At 44.2% G+C, this 21,156-nt stretch overlaps 1 protein-coding gene across 7 annotated transcripts in view; it reads left to right on the forward strand.

The window, feature by feature from the left end:
* Window positions 1–18,257, forward strand: part of LOC110505190 (protocadherin-19) — a 76,814-nt gene extending 58,557 nt beyond the window's left edge. For all 7 annotated transcript variants that reach the window (XM_021584230.2, XM_021584231.2, XM_021584235.2 and 4 more), the window contains exon 5: window positions 15,587–18,257. In XM_021584230.2, coding sequence (XP_021439905.2) covers window positions 15,587–16,176 — 590 coding nt within the window. In that variant the 3' untranslated portion in view covers window positions 16,177–18,257. The remainder of the gene's footprint in view (window positions 1–15,586) is intronic.
* The last annotated feature ends 2,899 nt before the right edge of the window (window positions 18,258–21,156 follow it).

Below are 21,156 nucleotides of genomic sequence, written 5' to 3' on the forward strand. Positions count from 1 at the left end.
CGTATTGACACCATCCAAAGTGTAATTAATAACTTCACCATGCTCAAGGGGATATTCAATGTTTGCTTTCTTTATTTTTACCCCTCCCTGGTATTTTTGGTTGAATCTGTGTTTCAAATTCACTGCTCTACTGAGGGACTTTGCAGATAATTGTATGTGTGGGGTACAGAGATGAGGTAGTCACTCAAAAATCATGTTAAAAACAATTATTGCACAGAGTCCATGTACAGTAGCTTATCATGTGACTTGTTAAGCAAGTTTTACTCCTGAATATATTCAGTCTTGCCTTACAGGGGTTGAATACTTATTGACTCAAGACGTTTCAGCTATTCATTTTAAATTAATTTGTCAAATTTTCACAAATACATTTTTCCACTTTGACATTATGGGTATTGTGTGTAGGCCAGTGACACGCATTCTCAATTTAAAATCAATTTACAATTCAGGCTGTAACACAACAAAATGTGAAAAAAGCCAAGGGGTGTGAATACTTTCTGAAGTTACTGTAGCTGTTCTAAAATTGGTCTGAGGCAGGCATTAGATTACGAACATTTTCAAGTGCATTGTTAAAAACAAGGGTTTTGGGAAACAGCTTGGATATTTACAGATGCTGCTACGAAGGTTCGAACGATTAACTTAACCTTAAGATGCTTTTGGGAATCCAGGCCCTGGTGCGTTCGTGTTATTATCAGTATATGCCTCAAGCAGGCCCCTCAGTCAGTCAGTGTGCCATGTAGGTAATTACAGATTCCGTTGGGAAGAATAACGGCTTCCACTCAGGCTTGAGGCCCTCTCCTCTCTTTCTATACCCCTGACATAGCTACTCGCTCTGCACCACGCACACACACAAAATATTTCTCTCCGCCTCCCCTCCACTCCATCCTGTGACTCACAAGACATCGCTCTAATGTTGTATCAACTTCCCCTGAACCTTCGGCTTTACATTACCCTAACGTTCCAGCCCTCCTCAATAAACCTAATGTATTTAATCAGCTCGAGAGGGATGACTGCTTATCTCCCCTGCACTTGTCATGGATAGGAGCATATTGAACGTATGAGGGAGAAATGGTGGAGTCCTTCATTATTTCCTAGGGCTTCGCCAATGAGCCTGATGTATCTCCTCCACTGACAGCTCATTTTCCACACAATCCCTTGCATTCATTGGGAGCGGGGGAGAAAGAGAGAAAATACGGCTCTTGGATACTTCTTCCCATTGCTTATTCATGACCCCGCTGTAGCTACTAGGCATGCTAGGCTAGGTGTGTTAATAATCTCCTCAGAAACCAAGCAGAATCACAATTGTTTGTCGAACACACAGCTAGTAGCCAATGGAGGAGGGCACAGGGGGGATCAGGGCAGTGCTGAACAGAGGGGGAGAGATTAAGAACAGGTCATGTGACAAGTTGATAGGGAGGGAAAAAGAGAAAAGGAGAGTGTGTGTGTGTGTGTGTGTGAGTGAGAGAGAGAGGGCAATATGTCTGGAGGGAGAGTTTGCCTGTTTCTATGTGCACGCTGGTGTTTGTATGTGTCTGTTTGTGTCTGTGTGTTAGATCAAGCGAATGAGTGTGTGTGTTCAAAGGTTAATGAGAGAGAGAGAGTAGGGTAGAGCGATAAAGCGAGAGAGGAGATAACTGTGCTTGGAGGAAAGAGAAAACAGACTGAAATGTGAGTACCCCATCCCTGGCCTCGTGCTAGCTGTCTGCAGTCTACCGCTTGTGCAGGCTATTGTGGTTCGGAATGATTGTGTTTTTGGACTGTGGAAGCCTGTGACAGCACTAGGTACTCCCCTTTCCCCCTTACTCCTGTCCTAGTACCTCCAGAGTCCTTGCTTTGGCAAAGCGCCATTTCCATTCCAACACAGTCTCCACTGGTAACAAGGCTCAGGGGGTATAGCTAGAGGTCTGCAGGCTAGATCTCTGTAGTCTAAATCAGACACTAAATAATGGCCAGGAAACCATAGACTGGAACCAGGGGCTGAGCCCAGTAGAGATGACCTGACCATCTCTGCTCTGTCTGGGGGTAAATTCCAGACCCCTACTGGATGCTCTGTCCTGGATCACTAATCGAAACACATTGGAAATGGCATGATTATACAATGTACAAAACATTAAGAACACCTTCCTAATATTGCGATGTGCATCTCCCCCCTTTGTCCTCAGAACAGTCTCAATTCGTTGACTCTACAAGGTGGCGAAAGCGTTCCACAGGGATGCTGGCCCATGTTGACTCCAATGTTTCCCACAGTTGTGTCAAATTGGCTGGGTGTCCTTTGGGCGGTGGACCATTCTTGATACATGTGGGAAGCTGTTGAGTGTGAAAGACTGCGGCATTGCAATTCTTGACACTAACCAGTGCTCCTGGCACCTACTGCCATACCCCATTCAAAGGCACTACCATACCCCTTGCACTGAAATATTTTGCCTTGCCTATTCACCCTCATAAAGGCACACATACACAATCCATGTCTCAATTGTCTCAAGGCTTAAAAATCCTTCTTTAACCTGTGTCCTCCCCTTCATCTACATCTTTGCAACTTTGATGGGGTTGGGGGCTACAAAAGAACTGAACTTATCATGAGGGGCCACACAGTGCATCATGGGTCTGCGTACACACATCCATACCCCCCCCCCCCCCCCACACACACACACACACACACACACACACACACACACACACACACACACACACACACACACACACACACACACACACACACACACACACACACCTTGCGAGCAAAACATTTCAGCAGCTTCACTCGTGACAGCAAAGATACTTTTGGGGGTTTTAATGTTCAATTCCTGCGAGTCTACACATTTTTTCCATAGGGTGGAGGCAATTGTTTGCAGTTTTTTTTATGCGATAGCTGATCATCAATTGCCCCCACCCCGATCGGTAATTCGATCATGCTTACTACAAGTTTCTATACCTGTCCGCTAGACTAATTTACCAATACATTTTTTTAGCTGACATGGGCTAATTAAGTGACTTCACAACAAAAATGTATAAATTGCACCTAATGTATTCTATTTCTCAACAGTAAATTGAGACCCCGACTGAGTTCCCCCCAGATTGAAATTGGTCCGCGGGCCTACAAAAGGGGGGCGACCGGTTGGTCATCCTTGATCTACACTGATTGTGGATTTAACAAGTGACATCAATAAGGGATCATATCTTTCACTGAGATTCACCTGGTCAGTCTGTCATGTCCTTAATGTTTTGTACACTCGGTGTATATTGGCTTGATTGAAATACCATATAATCCCATTTTAGAATGACACAGAGAATTTTATTTTTGAATTGAGGATGATGATTTGGAACTATAATGGTGGGACCTGTGTGTGTGGCAATAACTGAGCAGACAGGACAGATATCTCTGGGAGAGGCTGTGTGTGTGGCAATAACTGAGCAGACAGGACAAATATCTCTGGGAGAGGCTGTGTGTGTGTATATGTGTGTGCTTGCTTGCTTGCGTATGCGTGTGTATGTGCGTGCGTTGCTGCCAAAGCAAAGCTGGGCCTCGTATTACAGGGATCCCTGGGTATCAGACACGAGCTTGTATGCGCTCGGTCTAGACCGGGCCAAGCCTGGCAGCTAGCCTGCAATGAGCCAGCTCTAATCAACTCTATTTGCTACACTGTAGACTCCCATGTAGGAATACTTTACAGTACTACAGTCAGAACGTCTCAATAGGCTATAGAGGCACAAAGATATGAACAGCCATGCAGTCGCAACACTGATTTAATATGCTACTCTCTCACACAGACATGCATGCACACACTCATGTGTGCATACAGGCAAGCCCATAATATGCTTACGCACGGATACATACACACTTACATGCGCACACCACACATGCACATGCACACACACACGCAATGAATGGGGTTCGATTTTCTGGGCATTCCAGTCCTTGGCAATAGGCGTTTGTTTTATTTCCTGCCTACACCAAAGGGAAAGATTAAGCATATACTGTGCTCTGTTTAAGGGAGAGAAAATGAGCTGTCTACTGACAAGTACATTGTAGCCCTGCAGTTTTCTGTCCAGAATACAAAGAGACATTTATCACTGCAGCAGGGGAGGAGAAGAGAAAAGAGGGAGAGGGAGCGAGAGAGAGGCACATCTCTCCACTGCTGCAATGTGTGCATCTCTGCTTTTAACTGGGTCTCACACTTCCTGACAGATAGGAGAAAGCTTTTCTCCTCCTCTAACTGTGTGAGATATCCCTCAGTCTCACCTTCTCTTGTGCTTCCCGTGTGTATCAAGAATGGTCCAACTTGACTCAACTGTGGGAAGCATTGGCGTCAAAATCATCCAGCATCCCTGTGGAATGCTTTCGACACCTTGTAGAGTCCATGCCCAGACAAATTGAGGCTTTTCTGTTTATCTAATTATTAGGAAGGTGTTCTTATTGTTTTGTACACTTAGTGTATTTAAAATATATGGAATTTGTTGTAGAAGCCACTTCCTTCTCCTTCTATGGTAATTAAGGTGGTTACAAAAGGTTACTACCCTGGGCAGCTGGCATTTCCTTTATCTCTCACTCTGCTTCATGTATATTCAGCAGCAAACTATTTATTCTTTAAACATTCAAACATTTGGAAAGCAGACCCCATTTTTCAATGAAGAAATACTAGCACACCAGCCCAGCCAACCCACCTATAAAACATGCATAATAGCAGGTGGTGTTTTCGCTTATCTCCTTTGTAGGGGCCACAGGTTGAGGAAACTGAAACAAACCTATTTTCTCCCTCTTAGCCTCATTGATTAGTGTCTGAAGTCCACTTGGTTGTCCCCAATGATGACCTCGGCCGGATAAGCTCACAGTATTTAAATTAAACAGGATGAAAAAATGTAGGTAGAGGGAGTTGGGAGGGACTTTCCCTTGGTACAGAATGACCGCAGCTATAGCAAGCCTGTTGGCCAGCTGGGGTCCAGATTAATAGCTATTGATGAAAGATTAAAGGGACAGACAGAGGGAGGGGATCAGAAAATGGCCTGTGGACACCTGTAACCCCCCTCACCTCCCCAACCTTGCCAGAAGGCCTCTGGCCGCTACTGATAAACTAGTGGCCTGCTGAAACTGATGACTCCACCTCCACCACACACACACACAGCCCAGACCAACATTTGCACATGCCTCCCTCTCTCCAATCAAGATCCATTTGTCCACTCTGAATGCACGCAACCTCCATTCCTCCATGAGAAAACTAAGAAAACAAAAATCCCAAGAATGTTCAAGGTATGCCAATCAAATAGCTATCCCTTGGAAAGGAAGACATTCCATTTAATCAGTTAATTCTCCTTGGTGAGCCAATTATGATTTTTCAGCCCTTACTCGTCTTCCACCCTTCCACCCCTTTAAAAAAGGAGGATAAAAAGTAATGGGAGAGGTTGGCTGTTAAGTTTAATGGCAGACAGGAAACCCACAAAATTGCTTTTTTTTATGATGCACCGTCCTGTTCTCATGCATTCCCCATTAAATCTCTGAGCCAGACTGCACATAGACAGCAGAGAGACTGATCGCCATACCCCAGACAACGAACAAGAGCCGCCGTATATAGGGGACTTAAGCCCCTTATTAATATGGCCTGGAGAAGACTGACACATATGACCATAATGGGAATCCTGTGTTTCCTTGGCTGCGTCTCAAATGGCACCCTATTGCCCATATAAGTGCACTACTTTTGACCAATGCCCATAGTGCTCTGGTCAAAAGTAGAGCGCTATGTAGAGAATATGGTGCCATTTGGGACGGACACCTTCTCCTAGTTTGGCTCTCATTAGCATCACAAAGAGATCTTAAACAACTTAATTCTCAAATTAAGTCTCAGATGACACTGATATCATTCAGCACTCACAGGTGACGTCTAATTTAATATCCCACCACACACGATTATGAGTTTAATGACATGGGTTTCCTTGAGGATATGAATGGGCCTATCCTAACCCAACCCCCATGCAACAAACCTTGTTGTGCGTGTGTGTGGCCCCATCCCTAAATGGGGCATTCTAAGTTGCATAGGGGGTGGCAGCGTGCCAAGCTAAGCGCATGCTTCTTTGCCACATATAGGCCATTTAATCATAATGAGTATGTTTACATGCACACTAATAATTCAATATTAAACTGATTATGGCAGTAGGAAGAGTATGGCATTAGTCATGTAAATAACTTACTCTGTTTAGCTTAATCGGAGTAAAGTCACAATCGAAGTAAGCATACACCGATTAAAACACCTGGATTTCTGATCTTCCAAATTATTAGGACATGTAAACACCTTAATCACAGTTCTAGCTGTGTATTTCATCTAGCACATGTGCTAGCCCCAGCCAAAGGATACCTCTTTTGCTTGAGTAAAGTGTTCATCATAGAAATAGTTTCACAATAAACTTTATATGTCCAAACCCAGAATCAAACTAGTCTTCCCAAAAATAACATGGTCGCTGTGGTAGAAAGTTTATTTTGATTGGCAATTTTCTGCATTTATCAAAGTCCCATCAAGTTGCCTGATTTTAGATCTGCCCATGTAAACAGGATTATTAGGCAAATCTTCTTGCATATCTTCTTGCACATGTAAACCAAACTAGTTTAATAATCGTTTTATTGTGTGCATGTAACCGTACCCAATGTACGATACACAAAGCATCCAGTAAGGAGCCCCCACCCCTCCTCCCCACCATCTACCTTATGCCATAGTCGAGAAAATACATAACTGTTGGTTCCCTCTTCCTTTCTTACTTCACTGGTTTTCTTTTCTTCAACCACTCTGTCTGCTGTGGGTGATACATGCCCACCGCAGTTCTCTGGGATTGCTGTACTGCTGACAATCCCCTCTCCGTCGTAGAGGCAATGGCTAGAGAAACAGAGTGGTGTGGAGATGGGCTCGGACTCAGTGCTATTAAGTGCCATCACAGCCAGCGCCCTCTCAGCTGTGAATAATGGAGACCCTCTGAGAGAAACAGCAGGCCCCCAGACACCAAACAAAAATGGCCTTTTTGTGACTGGAGAAAATCACAACAAGCCCCTGTGCAACATTAGCCTCAATGCGTCACCTGCACTTTACTTTGGCTAGGGGTTGCTCCGGTGACCTGCGCCAGGCCTCTTATCAAGCCTTTCTACTGGACCGCTAGGCTCTCCCCAGGGGGGCCATCCCCTGCTTCACTGTGTTCCTACATGCACAACCAACCTCACCCACATGGTTCTACTTCCATAGATTGTTCAAGCGAGCATGAAGAAAAAGGGACGTGAAAGAAATGGAGGACAATGAAAGAAATAATAACAGGAAGAAAGAGGGAAGGGTGAGAAAGAGAGTGAGATACAGGGAAGAAAGAGGGAACAGAGAGAGAGGGGGAGGGAGAGAATGAATGCTCTGGCGTCTTTTCTGCTGGGAGATAAAACGGAATATAAAACACATAGTCCCAGCAGACACAGAGTGAACATGACTGAATGAGAAGGCACATTACATTAATTATGTAAGGGGGCCTCTGTTCAAGCAGTGCCGAGTCTCACTGGGTAGAGACAGAGATGGCCTGAGTGCCAAATCGCACCCTATTCCCTATTTAGTGCACTACGTTTGACCATGGCTCATAGACCGAGCCATAGAGCTCTGGTCAAAAGTAGTACACTATGTAGGGAATGCCATGGAGTCTAGCGATGTTAGTATATTCAATGTCTCGGCATGCTGGGCCCAGCTGTTTAGAGGAAGACGCATTGATTTGTTGAACTCAGGCTGCCGGATGTCCAGGTGGGTTCGTGGTCAGATGGGAACTGAGCTATTGTGTTGTGTTTCCTGAGTGAATAAAACACCACACTTGGAAATAAAAATACAAAATGTAAGGGAAGTTGGTCTATGGTAGCACTGGGGTGAGAGTGGGGTGGCTTTTTTGAAGAAACCTTATTGTCATATATGGCAGAGCACCCAGCTGTTAAAGCGAGGTAGAGCATCTTTTACCCTTGCTACTCTTCTAATATTCTCAGACTCCAACTCTGATTCTACAAATTCCACAAATAGACTCATTTGAGAACTGTCCCATAAGGGACTCCTTAGCTAAGACTGCTTCCCTGGAGATGGGTAGAAAGCCTCAGCGATGATTATATCCTGCTTACCTCGTCAAAGGGACTTGCGTCTTCCTGCCTCTGCCTACTCCCCCCTCTCCATCCCTCAACCCCAAAAGCCCAGCTCGTCCCTGTCCCCCTATCACAGATGTAATTTACTGTCTGCGTTTGTCCCTCCTCGATCCCTTTCCCAGACTCAAGGGTTTTTGCAGAAGCAAATTAGCTCGCTAGCTCGGTCAAGCTTAAACACAGCAGAAATGCAGCATTTGTTACAATGTATTTAAAGATGCCATTACAAAAAGAGGAAATGAGAGAGCCAATGGCAGGTCAGGGATTGGGACTGTGGAGAAAATGGGGATTGAGTGTTCTGGGGGTGCGTGCCACTGTTGTTGTTGTGGCCCTGCAATGAGACAGGTTAATTTGAGGGTCTGCCAATAGGGTGAGCAGCACCCCTAGAATGGTATCCTTCATCTAATTAGCCGGTCGCCTAGGATGCAGTACAGATCCTACTCTTGTTGATATGTTGGCCTGAGCTGGCTGTGTGTGTGTGTGTGTGTGTGTGTGTGTGTGTGTGTGTGTGTGTGTGTGTGTGTGTGTGTGTGTGTGTGTGTGTGTGTGTGTCAGGCTGTCGTCAAATTAGAGTCTTGGGCGTGAGCCGACCCCAACCACCCCTGGAATTATTACGCTGTGATCCAAGTTGCCTACATCCTACATCCCAGTAGCTCACACAAGATCAGTCATGATCACTTTAAAATCTGCCCCTCTGAGCATTCTCTATCTCCCTATGCCATGTTCCCAGTAAAGGCTGAGCCCCTGGAGCCAGTGATGGCATTTTTAGAACCTTTAACCAGGCTTCTGTGACCTCTAGTTGCCATTGATGGTTATATCTCCTATATAGAGCCACTGTTGGATAGGGTGCGGAAAGGTGCCTCCCAGCAAAATAGAATTAGTCGCCTGTCAGGGCACTTGGAAAAAACATCCCGCCAGCCCACTTGGGCGTATTTCATAATGACAACCAGCTCATGTTCGTTACCACTATATAAAGCAGTCCATTGGCTCACCACTTCTGCCTTTGTCATCGCTGCCTACTGCAGCGTTTTGGTCAAAGTGATTTATGAAAACAACATAGGAAAATATATTATATATATTTTCTTCTCCCCGTCGCAGTTACACAGCTGTTAAACATATGGTGTTTGTACCAATTTAGAAGCCATTGCATTGTTTGTCAACACCAGTTTGGAGATTCATTCTTTAAAAAAAGAGGAACCTGCGATGGAATGCACACACGCCAGGAGTTGATGGGGCAGTAAAACAGAGACTTGGGAGGAGGAGAAGGAGAACGTTCTCTGGAATTTGGCATGATTTATAGTTTAGCTTTTAAAATAATTAATGAAAGAGGTACTTGTAAAATAAACAGGCTGTAAGGGTAGTGGTTGGTGGTGTTGACCAGAGATATAAGATAACATGTCAGTTTACGTTAGCCGCCAACTAATCACACAGCCGGGGCCTTCACGGAAGAGACTGGCCTGTCAGACACACACCCGGCCGCTCGATGGACTAGATAGCAAATCACTTCCCTGATAAATTTACTGGTACTAATGCTCCGAAATGGAGGCAGCTTAGGGCCCCCCGCTCTCTCAGTTCCCCATCCGTATGACAGTCTTAACACGGCTTCCCAGCGACTCTAATTTCCTCCATAATTAATAATCTGACTGACGGTAAAGAGGATGAGAGGAAGAGAGGAGAAGGAAGTCTGGAGGGGTCGGATAACGACACCAAAAAAAGAGGTAGATTTAATAAAAGTGATGTGCTTTATGTAAGACGAGGGAAGACAAGAGACAAGTTGAGACGAAGGAAGAGGGAGGGAGAACAGTGGATGGGGAGGAGGGATAGACTCGCGGTTGGGAGGAGGAAGGGGGTTGAGTGAACCAGATGCTGTTGGGAGTAGGAGGCAGTGGATGGAGAGAAGGGAAAGGCCTCGGCTGCCGTGGCGGTGCTGGGAGAATGATGGGCTTGCACGGCACGGTAAGGATGCCCCTCCAATGTTTGTAAAAACAAGACCATCACACTCCATCTTGCACTCCCGCAGGAACCAGGGCTCACGGCTGATTAATGGCACCGGCCGACTGAATTGGCTGGCTGGGATGACAGCAGCGCTTGGACTCTCCCTGGTGGGTAGTAGTGGAGGAGGCTGCCTCACTGGCAGGCCCCGCTCAAGCCCAGTAATAGTGGATGGCAAATAGCATTAGCCCTAGAGCTAGCTAAAGCATGACCAGACTGTAAAGCCCCTGACCCACTGTGTCTGGGTAAGCCATGACCAAGTTAATCAGGGTTGTGTTCATTGGGGCACAGGGTTTAAACATTTTGCAAATGGAAAATGAAAAATTTGCATATATTATTGTTAAAGGTAGTGCCTCCCTGTTTCAGTCCCCTTTCTTTCACTTGGTGCCTAATATACACAACCCAGGTTTTCAGCAGAGTCCAGGGTTGCCTGAGAATTCAACTTAGCTCTAGCACCAAGCAACCACACAGACACTAAATTCCCCATTTCTGAAATGTCTCTCTCAGATTTTTCTGCTGAGGGAGCTTCTGCATCAGCAGTTGAGCATTGAGAGACTGTGGGACAAATTAGATGTAATCTTGGTAATTTAGTCTCTGGCTGGTAGAATGGAAAATTAATATGGAGAGCAATTACAAAACAGCAATTCCACTGTCACAGATAGGGACTGGCACCTCAAGTGCAGCAACGTGTGGACTTTGTTGTGGTGCATGAGGAGTGATGACAGACAGACATGGAGGAGGAGAGGCGGCCTGCCAACAGCCTTGTCCGTAGCCTTTTCCTGCAGTCAATGACCATAAGCCCCCTCTTTGGCCTCATGGGTGGAATGTTATCAATATTTTTTTCACAATTTCATCATTAATATGTCTATGTCTATGTCATATTTCAATCTTCTGTGATGTATATAGTGTAATATTGGGATATAAACGCAAAATGGAATACATTTCAACTCTATATCTGACATGGTACAGGTGACTTCTTCTTTAAGCCCATAACCATGTGTGTGAGGTGTATACTTTGTTTCAAAGTAGATTTGTTTAAGACTACAAAGAATCACACTGTGTTACCTTGATTTAGCCCACTGCAGTAAAAGGTTAAAGGGGTCAGTGGCTGGATAACTGTTCAGATTTCGTACCAGTCAGCTACAGGCAGCACCTCTCGAAGTGAAAGAGACAAAACAGAATATCAGCCATAACAGTTTGGTCTTTCGTTCTCCCAGAGCCAATCACTTTTTCTTCTCACACAAACAAGCTGTAAATTCATTGTTTCAGCCATTGGATACATAGACCAATACCGAAGATGACGGGGGGTGGGGGTGAAACAACAAACAGAGTTACAGTAGACAAGTAAAGCTTTTGGGGCAGTAAATGAAAATAAATAAATGAAAAGTTGAAAATCTCTCCAAATCATGTTTTTCCCAGTGTAGCGTCTGATGAATGATCTCAACATGGTATCGTCTGACAAGTTTCTTTATTTTGGGGCAGCACAGTGTTGTTACGGTATTATTGTGCTATCATAATCATTATCAATAGCACTAATCGTTGCTAAATAAAGTGGAATAAAATGGTACATGGTCCTAACCATAGGGTATATGACTATATACAATTATCTTTAAGAATATATCCTCATCCACCTTTTTCTAATACTACTTTTTAAAGAGTCTTACTGCTCTAAATCATTTTTTAGGGTTCATAGTTCAGAGAACCCAAACTGACTGAACGATGTCATACAGAGAATCTCACAGCCCCATGGCTGCAATTAAGCCCCCCAATAGAAACCGAGTGTGAGTCGTCTCCAGAATTTGGGCCTGCAGCGAGTCACCCCTGGCTTTCTAGTCAAAGCCGCCTTATTCGTTAAGACATTACTCTGCCTTCTTCCCCCTCATTTTATAGGATTACCTGGAGGTTCGCTTGTGGCACTTTTTAGATGGAAAACAGTGTTTGTTTTCCAAGTGAAAGCACATTTCCCTGCCAAACAAGGCAACAGATTTCTGGCGCGAGTTATGGGGGTAGAGTCTTTTCTACACATGAGCAAAATACTTCCCTTTTTGTGCTCACTGTGAGGAGATTTCATCCTCAACCATCTACTAGTTTAGCCGACTCTCTCACTTTTGCTACATTAGCCACAAACAAATAGCACCTCCAGGTGATCAACTAGGGTGGATCATTAAAGGTCTGCTAGCAACGGTACACTGAGGGATGGCTGTGAGAGGCTCAAAGAGCTACCCGCTGACTTCCTATCTGCCGTGACCTAAGGTTCTGGCACATTCCTGTGAATGAGGAAGGGGGCAGAAAGTGAGGTGGCAGAATAAGCGGAGCTCCAAGTGAATGAATACAGCAGAGAAAGCAGGAGCGAGGGGGAAACAGGTGGGCTCCCTTCTTCATGCTGATGTAAAACCAATGTTGTTCTATGCTTTTGCATTTGAAGTGCCAATATGTATTCTTCGCCTACACTATGTGTTACGTTTATAAGGGCATACATATTTAAAGTGCTCCCCAAAGCCTTTGCTATTCTGTTGACGCCCCAATGCTGAATTAAAGGCACAACATTTCTGAATTGTCAGCAGTACTGAGGGACTTGGATCGTTGTGATTTATTTTTCCCCCTTCTCTCCATTTAACTCGATTTCTATTTCAAATCTGGAATGACTGAAAAACACAGGCGAGCTTCCGACTCCCGACGGAGTGCCCTCAGTAATTAATAGGTATTAAATCCTAGATAGGAAATGATATAGAACGAACGGCTCTGTCTGTACTCTAAGTTTTTTTCATGGAACTGATTGGCAAGCTTATTTTCCTGATGACTTTCAATAGGCATTCACAGCAGGAGGGTGCCTCCTTCTTGCTCTTCCTCTCAGCTTGTGGTGTTTCAGATCCGGCTATAAAGAGCATTTAATTGCTTCATTTGTGAGCATTAGATTTAGCTTCTTTAGATCCCCCCCCCCCCACCCCAAGAGATTCGGCTTTGTCAGGGGTCGACCGAAGACCCGTCGTACATCTTAATTTTTCTTTATTTTCAATGTTGTTTTGTCGTCTTTGGGGGGGAACCGTTGAGAATGACATCTGCTTGTGTTGTGAACCTCTAAGCGGAGTCAGGATGTGAAAGTTTCGTTAATAGCGCTCAGGCTTTCAGAACCGCTCTCTCTCTCCGGAGGTCCCCTAAAGGAAGTGGGTGAGAAAGGGTATATTCACTGCATGTTGCATGGATGGCTCAGTATAAAGCATAGGCTTTAAATAGGTCTTCTTTGTGTTCTGAGATCTTTCAGTCAAATCTAGCTTCCCTGGAAAAGGAGGAAGATCCTCATAGGAGAGCAAAAGTTCTGAAGGGGAGATTGGGATTGTACAATATGCCAGGTGCTCTACAGCCAGTCTCTGCCACAGAGAGCAGTATGGATAATGGTAAAGCTCAACCACTCGTTTCCATGGTGATAACATTGACTTCAGGTGATTTGTGTGTGTTCACAGGCCCTGGTAATTACTTACTCTAGTTGATCCAGAGCTTTATTTTCTATTCCATTTTAATTTCGCCATGTTCCCCTGTGCAAATCAGAGTGTGTAGGCGGGAGTGTGTATGGACAAGCGTGTGAATAGAGGGAAGGAGAGAGGGTGTGTCTGTGTGCATATTGCAGACACAGGCAATATGCGTCAGGGTACACAACCCCCCCCCCACACACACACACACACACACACACACACACACACACACACACACACACACACACACACACACACACACACACACACACACACACTGCAAAGCTCAAGGTAATCCTTCAGCACTTCCATGAAACATTCATGATGGAATTGACGTCGGTCACCCATGGTCATGGCTGCCCGCTTGGCCTCTTGAGCTCCAGTGTCCCTGGCCTTGAGCAAACCCACTTAATCCTCCACTGAGATCAGCCATAGCATGGTTTAAATGGCCCATGAACCTAGCCAGCCAGTTAGCCAGCCATTCAGTCATCTTTCAATCTCATAGGATCACAGTTTAAGAGGGAGACAGTTCCGGCAGCCTTGCCCCTGGAACGCGATCTTTAAATATCGATCTGATCGCCCAAAGCAGAGGTGTTCCTCAGAGTGCAGAAAAGAGGGGAAGGAAACAGTAATTAGTGATTTTAAATAGGTGATATGTAAATGTGTGGCTCGCTGCAATTTCTACCCAGAATCCCTTCTTGTCACCTTGGGCCTCTCGTGTGGGAGGAGGGCCCCTTGCCCTTAGGAGGCGAGGACCAATCGGGAGGCTTAGAAATGTGGTCACTGAACATCTGCGTGTCAGTTTCTTTTACAAGGCTGAGGCCAACAGAGAGAGCTCGGAGGCACAGCAGTGGCATACTGAATGGTTAAGATTAATGACTGTGTATATTTGGGCATTAACATGGTTTCTCTACTGTAGATGTTATTCAGTCTTTTTTCACGAGTGCGATTGTAGTGAGATGCTACATATCCACAAACATCCTTTTCATTCTCATAACAGAACTTGCCCTTCACTTGCGTTCAATATGTCAGTATAAAGCCATCCTTTGCCTGCTTAGTGATGGGTGTGTGATTTGGTGAGAGGCTCACACTCTTTTATAGTATTCGTAAACACGAGGGCATCCTGCATGTACCCTTGTTAGGTTATTTGTCCAGATGGCCAATAATGAATGTATGGATTCAAAAGGCCTCAGCATCAAGAACTCACTCGACTGGCATATGGATAAAATAAATAAAAAAACATCTTAAAAAAGGGAATGTCAAAATGACAGACAATTTTCACTTAGATAACAAAAAGACAGAAAAAGAGGACGACAGCTCAAAACTAGAGCGCTTGGCTCTTTTATTGTTTTTATAATGATACAAAAATCGTCTTGAAAGCCCTTCCCTTCGACACAAAGGATATGTAGTTATGCAGACTCAGCCAAATATTATTTTCAGCATTTAAACATCATTATATATTTATAACTCGGTGCCAGATGACAGAGACTGGGCTAGATGAACTAGGCAACAATATGGCAACGTGGCTGCTGTCTCTCTTAGTGGGAATATCTGATTGCACTTTTTAAACCCTGGCATTCATCAAGTGTTGCTATAGAAAACCTGATGGTGCATGATCTGGAAATGGACTTTTGATTTAATAATACGTCCTTTAATTGGCGCATTAAAAGTGCCTCAAACGTGCAGATCTCGAGTCGTCTGGAAGCAACGGCAAGGCAGCAGGAGAAGAGTCTTGTGTAGATGGCAGAAACGCCATACATGAAAGAGAAAGCAAATTACCCACGAAAAATATAAACTGAGGCTGCCACAAACTTTTCTTCGTTTTTTTCACATTTCTGACACCTTTCAATAAGATGAAAGTACCAGAAACAAACCATGGTGAAATCCATGAAAGCAAAGCGTGAATGAGTTAAAAGCGCTGGAAAATAGGCCAGTTCAACAGACAAACCTAATGATTTCCCTCTCCCCTCCCCCCCCGCCTTCTTCCCCCTCTCTGCAGACTCAAGCGAAGGCTTCCACTGCCAGGATGAGTGTCGCATCCTGGGCCATTCGGACCGCTGCTGGATGCCCCGTGTGCCCGGCCCAGCCCGTGGCAAGTCTCCTGAGCATGGCCACCCACGTAATAACGTCATTGCCCTGTCCATCGAGGCCACCACCGTGGATGTGCCCCACTACGAGGACTGCGGCACCGGCACCATCAAACGGACTTTTGCCACCTTCGGCAAGGACGGCCCAGAGGACCCAGAGCGGGGCGAGCTAAAGGGCAACAAGCGGACAATGATGGAGTCACAGGCATACAGCCCCAAGGCCAACGGCGGCGCCGTGCGCGAGGCAGGCAACGGGCGCGAGGCAGCCAGCCCCATCACCTCCCCTGTGCACCTGAAAAGCCCGCTGGCCAAGGCGCCAGCCGGCTACAACACGCTCAAGTGTCGCGACGCTGAGCGCATCGCCAACCACAGCATGCTGCGACAGCCCGAGGGAAAGGACAGCGAGCCGGCCGTCCGGGAGATCAACACGCTCCTCCACGACAGCGTCCATCTTGAGAAGGAGTCTCCCAGCAGCAAGCGCCTGAAGGACATTGTGCTCTAACGGGCCTCAGGGGAGTCTACACACACACACACACACACACACACACATACATACATACATATATATATATACATATATATACACATACACACACTCCGCCATAGCTGTGTGTACGCAGGAGAAACTCAAGCCGAGGAAAGAAAGAAAGAAAGAGACACCTTGAGCATAGTATACAGTACCTAACGACCAGGTCTGACAGCCCAGATATGGAACCGTACTGGAATATGCTGAGCTTTGTGTTGTGTTCCTCAATCAAAGTGAAGGCCTTGGATGTGGCTTTGTTGTAGTCGCAGTACTTTTCTTGTTTGCTTTTCCGTTTGTTTGCTGCTCACCCCGTCTGTAGCCAGTGGACAGGCAGGTTACTGTTGACTGTGTGACTCGCCCAATCGTGCCCCTTTGGCCGGATTCGGCCTCTTTCCCCGCCCGAGGCTGGCACCGTTCGGATTTTTGTGGATTGGACACCTACACTGACAGATATAAAAGTACAGTTATGCCTTTTGAACTTTTTTTGTATCACTAACTGAGATTGCCTTCTTTGGTTTGCAGTTTGGCTCGGCTGTCAAATCAACTTGTTGTTTCCTTTGTAGAGTGAGCTCACCACAGTTTAACAGATGGCACCAGACAGACATACATCTTCTTTGAACAATTGCCTCCATGCGCGTCTTGAACAGTGCTCAGTAGTAAAGACGGAGAAAGGAATGGAAGGGAGGGAACAGTATTTATGGCTTATCACTGATGGAGCTAAATGAACTCGTTATCTGCCCAGGCACTCCAAACACTGGGACTCGGGACAGACCGATTCCTTCCGTCACGACCGAGATGTATGGAAGAGGGGGAAAAAAACATTGCTGTAGAAATCTCCTGTGCCCAATCTTGATTGTAGCCAGTGGAGCACAATTAGAAACTTTGTGCTCTGGTCTTGTACTTTTTCTGAGTTTTGACTATGGGGCTAGAATAGAGGGATCGTCACTCACGTCTTGCTATGTGAAACTCTGTATAGGGTATACTAGTATCATTTTTAATAACCTGTTGTTATGTGACAATCCCTTTAATGTTTTGTTTCAAGAGTAAAAAATAATAATAATAAACATTGGTGTTCAACTGAAGCTACAGTAGCGTTTCTTACACAAACACAAAAATAAAAAAACATATGCCAAAATATATTTTATAAATAATTTAAAAATGTATAATGAGAATATTTAATGCTGTGTAGTTATTTTAGTTATTTTATCAGTAAGTTAAACTTGAAATTAACTGGCTTTTGTTGATTCATTTATTTTAGCTTTTTTATTGATCATGATTATTATAATTTTCTTTTCATTAAACTTGGATTATTTTGTTTACTGTGTTACCCCTGGCAACTGTTGACTTGCAGTCTACCTTGTTGTAAAGAGTTTCTTATTGGTCAGTTCTCGTGCCATGAAGTTTCTGTGTGGGCAAATAGAAAATGTAAAAACAAAAAAAGCAATTTCAGCAGCAACAGTAGTGTGCCAGTTGAGCTTAGAATGAGATAGCAAAATAAACCAAAAAGGACACAAACAAAACCTTTAAGATTGCTTAATTTATTTAAGTGAGATGAAGAGGTTTAAGATCTTTTTTTTTCAGCTATTGAGATGATTCCAACTATTTCTGTGTGTCTGTTTTTGGACGAAGTTACCCCTCCGTAAATTCCTCACCTCAGCACTGGTGAGAGCCCTGTTGACACTTCAAGTAAGAGACTAAGGATGAAGGAATGCTCAACTGTTGTGTCATCAGGTACCATCTCATTGGAATTGAGTTTGAAAATATAATTAAGAACAACAAGTCAAATCTTACAATCACAACCAAACAGATTTGGTGGAATTGTATGTTTTGGAGGAAATCAAGGTCTTGCAAATCAGCGATGCAGTTTTCAGATGCTTTGCAGTTAACCCATGTACAACATGGACAATTGTAAATGAAAAAAGGACACATTTGCATACAACGAAATAGATCTTGTAGCTGAATGTTTTTTGCTGGTCTCACCCATGGCTTCTGGCATCATGAAAATCTGAATAATCACTGAATGTATACAGCAGCTTATTATTAAACTATTAAATGTTCTCCACTTTGTTTCCTTGTTTTTCCTGAATGTATAGTATGAGAAAGAAAGTCGTCTTTGATAACACTCCTCAAAATTACCATCAAATGAAATGTGTGTTGTAAACATGTGTGTGCGCATTGTTGTAAATTAATGAGCATGACAGCATCCCAGCATATTGCAATTATCCATTTTTTTAAATTATCTTTTGTCTTACCATAATTCATTAAAATGTATAAAGTGATCTGAATATCGTCTGGAAGCCTTTCTTGAAAATGGCATGCCAGTGCAGAGAGTGATGACTTATGTCTATCACGATGGAAATTCATAGTTTCTGTTCAGGCTCACTCTAGTCACAATTAAGCATTTCAGGCAGGTGCTGCTCTCGTTATAAGTGCTCTGTGACATTTTTTTGTTTGTTGATATTTTGATTGACTCATTTGAGGAAATAAATGAGGAAGGCCCACCAGTATAGGGCGACGGGCGGTAGATACACCTCAAGCTTGCAAAGCAAACCAGTCTTTTGGGACTGCTCCAGCCAAAGTGCCCATTTCTAATGGCAGAGCCCTTTTCATTTGCAGGAGTGGGTCACCCATGCCATTTTAGAGGCATTTCGCATTCACCAACTCCTCCTTAGATGTCACGAAACAGACTTTGAGGCATGTGAAGCCTTGCGTGGCCATTCCTTTTGCATTAGGTGAGTGAGTAATGCACATTCGTACCCAGCAACATAATATCCTTTTGACAGGATTTTCTCCTTACAAACCTTATTAATTGATTAGTTGCCTTTGATGCACTGAAGAGCCTGAAGCGATGAAATAAGTGAAAAGCTATGTCAGGACCTCACTCATCTACCACTCCTACTCTTTCTCTATCCTTGACATATTCACTCAATGGTGCTTCCACTCTTCACCTCCCCCATAGGTGCAGATGACTCCCTTGAGCGAGTTGTAATGGATTGATGCTCCAAATGAGAAAATGCAGGTTGACAAGGAGACATTCTACAACTAGAGCTTAATGGAAGAGGAGGAGGAGGAGGAGAAAAAAGACAAAGAAGAGAACCCCCAATGCATGGAGATAAAATTGATGCCACACAGCTGCCCTCGCAGATAAGTGTGGAGAGCGGGGTCATTTTTATATTCTCTAATTAATTTGCCATTGCCTGTCTACCCTCTGGTCAAGCCAACATGAAAGTAGTTTAAAACGTAGTCGCTTACAGTCCCATTAATCTATTAGGAGAATCTTGTTTCCTCCAGCTAACTTTTCCTCCCCTACGTCACTAGCAGTAGCCCTGCCCCCATTAATTTAGATGATTCATGCCGTTTTAATACTGTTTAGACCCCTGGGTTCTTCACATTTACAGTCCTACTCCAGTATCCTTTTCAGCTCATTCATCAACCGATTTACTTAACAAAAGACATCTACATTTTTTGTGTCCTCTGACAGCAGGGTGGGAGGCCTTTCTTCTTTGTTCTTTATTGTTCCTCAAGCATGGAGGAGGCTGATGACACCAGAGGTTACCAGGTTTTTATTTTTATTAACTAGGCAAGTCAGTTAAGAACAAATTCTTATTTATAATGACAGTCCGGATTTGGCCGAGGTAGGCTATGCTGGGTGTGATACAGCCTGCAACCGAACCAAGGACTGTAGTGACGCCTATTGCACTGAGATGCAGTGCCTTAGAGCGCTGCGCCATTCGGGACTTGTGTCTAAGGAAACTCAATTTTGCTCAAAACACATTTTTGTACCCGGCTTCACAGCCGTGTGTGTACATGTGTGTGTACATTACTGTGTTCATACATGGGATATTGTTTTTCAAAAGGAAAAGTTCAAAAATAGCTGGAGTGTGTCTTTAACCTGGAGCTAGCCTGGTTTTACTTTTACTGCAGTGGGCTGAATCAGGATCGAACTAAGTGTATCTTGGTAGTCTTAAACAAATCTACACCTCTCACACAAGATTATGGGCTTAAAAAAGAAGACACCTGTACCATGTCAGATATAGAGTTGAAATGTGTTCCATTTTGAGTTTGCATTCCAATACTACACTTTATATACATCACAGAAAACTGAATAATAACGAAACCATTTGACACAGGAACACAGGATTTTGGGTGGTAAAAAAAAGAAAAAACGTGTATTAATAATGAGGAATATTAATAACATTCCACCCATGAGGCCACTAGAGGGCACTTTGGTCATTTGACTGCAGGAAAGGGTTGTAACTACGGTCAAAGGCAGTGCATATTGTCATAATTGCCATTACAAACCAGCTAAAACCACAATACAGTAGCACACATACTGTATACACTAAATGCCTAATAGGGTCTACCCTGGGATCCCATAACAGTACCTTTAACTAGGAGCTAGCAGCTATTGTCTTTAAGGTCAAAGTAGGAACTTCACTGAGTGCACAAAACATTAGGAGCACCTTCCTAATATTGAGTTGCACCCCATTTTGCCCTCAGAACAGACGCAATTCATCTGGGCATGGTGTTGAAAGTGTACCGCAGAGATGCTGGCCCATGTTAACTCCAAGGCGTCCCACAGTTGTGTCAAGTTGGCTGGATGTCTTTTGGGTGGTGGACAATTCTTGATACACACAGGAAACTGCTGAGTGTGAAAAACCCAGCAGCATTGCAGTTCTTAACACACTCAAACCAGTGTGTCTGGCATCAACTACCATACCCCTTGCAGATAAATATTTTGTCTTGCCCATTCACCCTCTGAATGGCACACCCACACAATCCATGTCTCAATTGTTTCAAGGTTTAAAAATAATTATTTAGCATGTCTCCTCCCCTTCATCTACACTGATTGAAGTGGATTTTACAGGTGACATCAATAAGGGATCAAATCAAATCACCTTTTATTAGTCTCATACTGTACACATGCTTAGCAGATGTTATTGCGCGTAGCGAAAT

Source organism: Oncorhynchus mykiss, chromosome 31, assembly GCF_013265735.2.
Source record: "Oncorhynchus mykiss isolate Arlee chromosome 31, USDA_OmykA_1.1, whole genome shotgun sequence".
Lineage (NCBI taxonomy): Eukaryota > Metazoa > Chordata > Actinopteri > Salmoniformes > Salmonidae > Oncorhynchus > Oncorhynchus mykiss.